The following is a 7,116-nucleotide window of genomic DNA, read 5'->3' on the forward strand; positions in this document are numbered from 1 at the left end:
TGCCGGAAATCTACGTCTCTGTCACCTCTGACGATCCAGCAGGGCTCCCCACCGTTTCTCCCCCGTATTCATTCAACCCCCTGTCCTCTGACCGTCCCGCCAGGTACCATCCTCTACCATGCCCGAAACTGTTCGATGAATCAGCGGAACTGAAAATAGTTGTCCCTTGTTGTTTGTAGCAATGGGTTCTAATTTGGAGTACATATACGGGCAGTATGTTGACTCCTCCGACGGCTCGTCGGAAGAGGAGTATTCCGATGAGATGGCGATGATGCAGGCGGTCCTTGAAGCTGCGGAGCATGCGGAGGAGTATGTTCCCAATTTCAAGGGCTCGATCAAGGGTCATCGAGTGCTCAACCGCAACAGGGCGCGCGGGCATTTGACAATGATGGCCGACTACTTTGCCTCCGATGCACTATTTGCTAACCATTTTTGCCAATGTTTTCAGATGCGCAAAACTATCTTAGATCGTTTGTACCATGGCGTATGGTCCTACGATGACCACTTCATCCTAAAGAAGGATGACGTGGGAACGATTAGTTTTTCTGGTTACCAGAAGTGCACGGCCGCACTCTGGATGCTTGCATATGGCATGACCGCTGATTCGTGGGACGAGTACCTACCGATGTCCGAAAGCACATGCGAAGATGCCATGGTAAGTTTTGCAACTGTTGTGGTCGAGGTGTTCGGACCTCGTTACCTGAGAGAACCAACCGCGACAGACACCGAGAGGCTCCTGACTATCTCAGAAGCGAGAGGGTGGCCAGGTTTGCTTGAATCTCTTCAATGCATGCATTGGAAAATGGAAGAATTGCCCGAAGGCTTTACAAGGACAATATCAAGGTCATGTTAAGAAACCCACCATCATTCTTGAAGCAATCTCATCACAAGATCTTTGGATTTGGCACGTTTTTTTTGGCATGCTCGGGTCTCACAATGACATCAACGTGCTGCAACGATTGCCATTGTTTGCGAGGCTGGCTGAAGGAAAAGCTCCTCATTGCCACTATACTGTCAATGGACATGAGTACAATATGGGCTACTATCTGGTCGACGGTATCTATCCTTCATGGGCTACCTTTGTCAGCGCCATCTCAAACCCAATTGGCCAAAAAAATGCCCACTTTTCCCGAAGACAAGAAGTAGCTAGAAAGGATGTCGAGAGGGCATTTGGAGTTCTTCAAGCCAGTTTTGCAGTTGTTCGTGGACCTGCAGAACGATTGGATATGGAGACCTTGTGGGAGGTGATGACATATTGTGTGATCATGCACAACATGATCGTCGAGGCTGAGGGTGACGATGATGTCGCGGCTCTGGAATTTGAGAACATGGGTGATCTTATCCAACTTTCGGACTACAATACGATCACATTTGAGGAGTTCATTCAAATACATCAAAAAATTCGGCATCGACCAACTCAGGAGCAGCTCAAGAAAGATCTAATTGAGCATCAGTGGACGGTGAAAGGGGACAACAATGTTGGGATGGAAATATTTGAATTTTTTTAAATTTGAAGTAGTGTTGCATGCAGCTATTTGAACTTCTGTGCCATGTGCATGCGGCTACTTGATTGTGCGGACTTGGGGAAAAATTCGGAAGGCCGGATGTATGCGACTATAGTTGAATGTCAACCTCACGCATCCGTGTCCACGGACTGGTCCCCCACTATCCGCGAGCAACAATATGACGACGAGCTCCACGAGCAGAAGGGCGACAACGAGCTCCACAAGCCCAACAACAAATGACAAGCTAGAGGCTCCTCCCGGGGAACTCGACGAGGAATACGGCCACGACCATGCCCAACCGCATCGAGGTAGTGGACTGGGCACACGTGCATGTAGTACACCGGCTACGCCATGTGCGGTGGTGGCGGGGCCGGTCATGGGGCGCCATTTGCAACATATGAGGGAACATGGGCGCCCAGCACGGGAGCCAACGCATCATCGTCGTTGTAATCCTGCGCCATCTCCGTGTCGGACTTGGTCTACGCAACCGCACCTGGGCTGGGCTCATCGGAGTTTGTGTCGAAGCCGAAGAGGTAGTCCATGACCTTAGAGACGATGGATGAGACCTCAGATCGGTTGCACTCCATTGAACCGGGTAGGTGCAGTTGAGGTGGTCGATGAACCACCGGGTTGTAACATCCCAAATTTTCAGATTTGGAATGTTAATAGGATCATTCTTTGTCATCATGATTTCTATGCATATTTGAATTATTATTATTATTGTTTATTCAAAGTGTTTTCCAACTCAAGGCAAAAATATTTGGAGTGGAGATAATATGACTTCTCGCCTATTAATTATTTATGGAAATACTAAGAGTATATTCTGGAGTTTGCATAAATTAGTTTGGCATTGTTGAAGCTCAAAGTTATTTTAGAGTTGTTATAATGCTCTTTATGTGCTTGCATTGCATAAAATATAATTTTTCAAAGGTGCATATGTGTTTTAAAAATGTTCACAGTATTTGATATTAGTATTAACATTTTACTGTGTGTTATTGTGATTTTAGGAATCTATATGTATTTTGTTTTAGCCACGATATCTTTTCCTGTACAGTATATCTTCGCAGATAATACTGTTCATCTGGGCCAGCAGCAGCCCAACTCCTGTTTGTCGCCCAGTGCGCTAGAGCAGCAGCAACACAGCGTCGGCAGGCCGGCCCATTTCCCCGCACAGCCGCAGCCCACCCGCAGCCTTTCCTATTTGTTTTTTTATCTCTACCGCTGACTTTGGGTCCCGCTTGTCATCTCTTCCAACGACCGTGTTCATGACGAACACTGTGACCGAATCAGACCAAGTCGAATCGATCGACTCGATTGATCCCTGGACTCCACGCGCGAGTTGACGCCCTATATAAGTTCATAAATCCCTCCTCGACCGATTTTTGGCAAAAACTTGGATTCCCGTGCCCGTTTCGCCCGGATCCGATCTTGCCGGAGTTCGCCGCTGCAGGAGCATCTCGCCGGTTGTTTCCGTCGACGCACAAGGTTCCCAGCACCTCCTCTTGCCCCTGTTAATTCCGCCTTGGTCTATTCTCTCTCCCTCACCTATTAGTTCTCGCAGGGAAGCACCCACCCGAGTGCTTCGACCTCCGCCCCGACGAACACCGCCGTCACCGCTCCAGCCGGTCACTGTCGCCACCGGAGGAAGCTCCAATTGTGTGGGAAGTTAACCACTTCATCTCCGTCGCTCTCTCCACTCGTAGGTCATATCTGCGTAGCCGGAGGCCCTCTGTAGCCGTCGCCCGTATCACCACCGAGCCGCCGGCGCCGTCCTTCTCCAACTCCGACGACGCCCAGCTCTGTTCTCAGGTGAGCACGTCTCCCTGCCGTCCGATCTTCTTTAAACGGCCGGGATTAGATCATCTGTGTTTTTTTTATATTTCCGAACCGTTATCTGTTAAGTTGCGGCCGTCCATCGTTTAACCTCCACAGCGAACACATCACCGGCAATAGTAATGCGCCACGTGGCACATCCACAGCCGCAGCAGTTCTTCGAAGAGATCTATTTTTGACACAATATTCTTTTGACAGATTCCATATCATATGTTCATTTAGGTATATCTTGAGATCCGTAACTCCAAATTCATTGATTCTTTTTCCTGTGTACTCGTAGTGACCAGGAGAATATTGTAGAACCAAAGTTTCACATTTTTGAACAGTTCAAATTTGAATTTGTTTAAATTTGAATTCAAACTTCCGGAGGCCATATCTTTCAAACCGTTGATCCAAATTAGTTGATTCTTTTTGCATTGTGATCCTACTAGCATGTAGATAATATATGCCTACTAATATGTTCTGTTATTTAAGTCTTTATTTGAATTCGTTGTTGTTTACTTTATTTTAGTGTTATGTGAGCATAGTTTATTTATCGTTACCTCCGTTAATCGTATAGATTGTCCGGAGTGTGAAGCGGATCGGAATTAATTGTTAGAGTACTTCAGCACCGTTCAAGGCAAGTTTGCACTATTGATTTTGCTCATCCTATATTCTGCTATGCATGTGTGATTTTTATGCTATGACATGTGCTTGGTTTGATCTGTTTGTTCTGTGTTGTCATATTCTAGTGTGATCAACTTGCTATGATAGACATGGGCATATGTCGAGTGATCCATGAAAGTGGTGAGTGTTTATAGCCGTAGGCTCGGGATTATTAACCAGGTGAATGCGTCACTGGCAGAGCGCTCTATTGTCCCTAGAGAATGCGCCATTGACAGAGCGCACTTGAGGCGAGGTTTAGTTTTCGGAACTTAAATCAGGTGAATGCGTCCTTGGCAGAGCGCTCTATTGTTCCTAGAGAATGCGCCACTGACAGAGCGCACTTGAGACATACTTCTGAAGTTCTTGTCATGTTTATTTAGAATCTTTGGGTTATCTTGGGCGAGTAAATTAGAGACGGTTGTGAGTTCAGGTAGTGGAGGTAGGTGAAGACATTCTTCTCCAAACTAGTGTGTTTTGTTTATCATACATTGCTTTGTGGATGTAGGTTTGCTATATCGTATTGTGTGATTTGCCAATACATTCAATGTATTGACCCTTTGTGGCTGCAACTTATCATGTTGCAGGATTTTCAGATGATCAGTGAGATACAGTAGGGTCACGAGTCTTCACTCAACATGTTCTCCAGTGGGCATTGATGGACTCGTCGTTGATTATGCTACCTTTTCGCTGTTATTATTGAATAAGTTAGCCATGTGCTATTCAGTTTGTAATACTTTATAACTTCTGGATCATACGTTATGTTAAATGATGCACTTGTTATTTGATATTCATATGTACTGTATGTGCTAGCGAGTTGATCGAGGGACTAGCACTGTGAGCACAGAGACATCGAATCTTATCAGGTTCGGGTCGTTACACGGGTAGAAGGCGTCGCCGACAACAACGGAGAGTACACACCTCAATGCATGAAGACAAAGAGAAAGAAGTGCAAGCGGGGCGACTTGATGATGGCGAGGCTCTGGGCGCGCTCGAGCTCTTGCATGAGGTTGTCGACATGTCCTCCAAATAGACGAAGATGAGCGGGTTGAGGACGTGGTGCGGGAGCTGATACATGAGCATCAAAGTCGGGCTCGCCAGGGACGACAAGGCGAGGGGGCGAGCTTGAGCTTGACAAACACAGGGAAGAGGACGACGTGAGGACGATGCCGGTCTCGCAACCGAGAACGGTCGGATTAAAATGGATGGCAGATTGGCCTGCTACAGTACACATACATTAACAGTAGTACTGCAGAGAAGCCGAACCTGAGCCATGGATCCCGCTTTAGCTGAGTATGAGGGATGAAACTTCTTTGGTTTGAAACATTCAAGTTGCAAGTTGTCCTGATTTTAAGTTAAGGGGCGAAATCTGCACTTCTCATTTAGTTCTAGGACTAAAAAAAGTCTCATTATTTTATGCCAATGTCATTTTTATATGATCAAAATTTGGCGTCGACGACGAGGTGCCCATAGTGACTTCGTAAACTTTAAAATGATATGCCCAGGATAACGTGTGCGTGTGTGCATTTATAGGAATGAGTGTATGAGCGTGTATATGAGCGCTTGCGTCTGTACTATGTTAATTTTTTTTTTGACGTGCAAGCTTACTAGTGGAATAAAACTCTCTATTTTCCCTAAAGAAAAATCACACGCCACACAGTGGGCATGACCAGCCCGGTCTCGGCACGGCAAGGCCCTTCCGCGAGGGCTCACCCTTGTCATCAACGCCACATTTTGTCGCTTCAAACCGTCAAGAGTTGTTTTATTAAACAAAAAACGAGATCGAAATGCCACGTCTGCTGTTCTTTTTTCCTTTCTTTCTCCCCACGCCCTCGCGGCCCCGCCTCGTCTTCCTCTCGCTTTGCCCGCTCGGAGCTAGACTCGATCGCATCGCGTCACATCCGAGGGAGGCAAAACCCTAGGCAGATCCCTCCCGAAGCCTACCGCGACCTTCCGCCCCCGGAGGAGATGCAGGGCGGCAACCACATGCTCCTCGAGGAGCCCGTCCGCCTCGCCTCCGTCCTCGCCCCCGCCAAGCCCGTAAGCGCCTCTCCCCTCCACCATTTCTCCTCTCCTCTCTCTACCGATCTCGAACTCTGCGTATCCGTGGTGCTTGTGGGTGGATTCGGGCTTCTTCCTCTCGATGTGGTTCACGATGTATGTTTGGTTGTCTCGATCCGATTTGGTGTGCAGAGAGGCCGGGGCGAACGGGCGTGGTGGAAATACCGGTGATCCGTTTCGTCAGAATGTAAATGACCCGTGTCTCCAACGGGAGCGATCCTGCGGGATTGGGGATTTTTTTTTTACTGTTGCGTGCGACCAAAATGTGCTGTCATGATTTTGTGAAAGCCGTCTGACGTTCTAATTGCAAATCGAATCCTCTTATTGGCAAGTGTGAGGCAACGAAATGGAGACAGTTTTGGTTTCATTTTCAGGATGCTGGATTGCGACCCTTATACATTGCCTGTGTTCTTTTGCAGAAAGTTTTCCCATCCCTCACTAAGATTGTTGGGACGCTTGGGCCCAACTCGCACTCAGTCGAAGTGATTGAAGAATGTCTCACTGCTGGGATGTCAGGTTTAATGACCGTTTCCTTTTAAACAGCTGGATTTAGTGCAATGGGATAGTCATGATTTTTCTGCTTTTGTTACGATGATAATAATTATCATAATGATCTGTGTATGTTTTCATTTTTGCAGTTGCGCGGTTTGATTTCTCTTGGAAGGATGCTACTTATCATCAGGAGACCCTCGACAATCTGAGGAAAGCGGCACAGAATGTGAAGAAGTTATGTCCTGTAAGTTGATTTAATGAATTATCTGTAAATGTTGATATGTATCTTTTGATGCGCAAGTTATTCTTGGAGATTGAGAACTGGGAAATAAAAATTGTCGCAACCTTCAGTTATTTGCTTCCTCATAAAGGAAAAAAAGAAAATAAAGTATCCTTTGTGATCAGTTGATCACCTGCGTTACTGTATGATAGTAGAGCAACTGAGCAAGTATTCTAAAATAGGTATACTAGGTCCTATACCATAGCATTATACTCATACATGGTACGCTCACAGGTTTACTACGTGCGTTAGGGTGATAAAATTTGTTAGTGCACACAAGGGAGAAATAGGCAGTGCAGCAGT

General features: G+C 46.6%; 1 protein-coding gene and 1 long non-coding RNA gene across 5 annotated transcripts in view; both read left to right on the forward strand.

Moving 5' to 3' along the window:
• Positions 1 to 2,765: 2,765 nt before the first annotated feature.
• Positions 2,766 to 5,342, forward strand: LOC123094604 (uncharacterized). The gene is made up of 3 exons (XR_006445880.1): positions 2,766 to 2,990; positions 3,067 to 3,314; positions 3,898 to 5,342. It is a non-coding gene; the product is annotated as an uncharacterized lncRNA (long non-coding RNA).
• A 420-nt stretch (positions 5,343 to 5,762) lies between these two features.
• The window catches only part of LOC123091386 (pyruvate kinase 1, cytosolic), a 12,459-nt gene continuing 11,105 nt past the window's right edge, over positions 5,763 to 7,116 (forward strand). For all 4 annotated transcript variants that reach the window (XM_044512884.1, XM_044512883.1, XM_044512886.1 and 1 more), the window contains exons 1-3: positions 5,763 to 6,020; positions 6,461 to 6,557; positions 6,680 to 6,777. In XM_044512884.1, the coding sequence (XP_044368819.1) occupies positions 5,949 to 6,020; positions 6,461 to 6,557; positions 6,680 to 6,777 (267 nt within the window). In that variant the 5' untranslated portion in view covers positions 5,763 to 5,948. The remainder of the gene's footprint in view (positions 6,021 to 6,460; positions 6,558 to 6,679; positions 6,778 to 7,116) is intronic.

The sequence above is a fragment of the Triticum aestivum genome, chromosome 4B, assembly GCF_018294505.1.
Source record: "Triticum aestivum cultivar Chinese Spring chromosome 4B, IWGSC CS RefSeq v2.1, whole genome shotgun sequence".
Lineage (NCBI taxonomy): Eukaryota > Viridiplantae > Streptophyta > Magnoliopsida > Poales > Poaceae > Triticum > Triticum aestivum.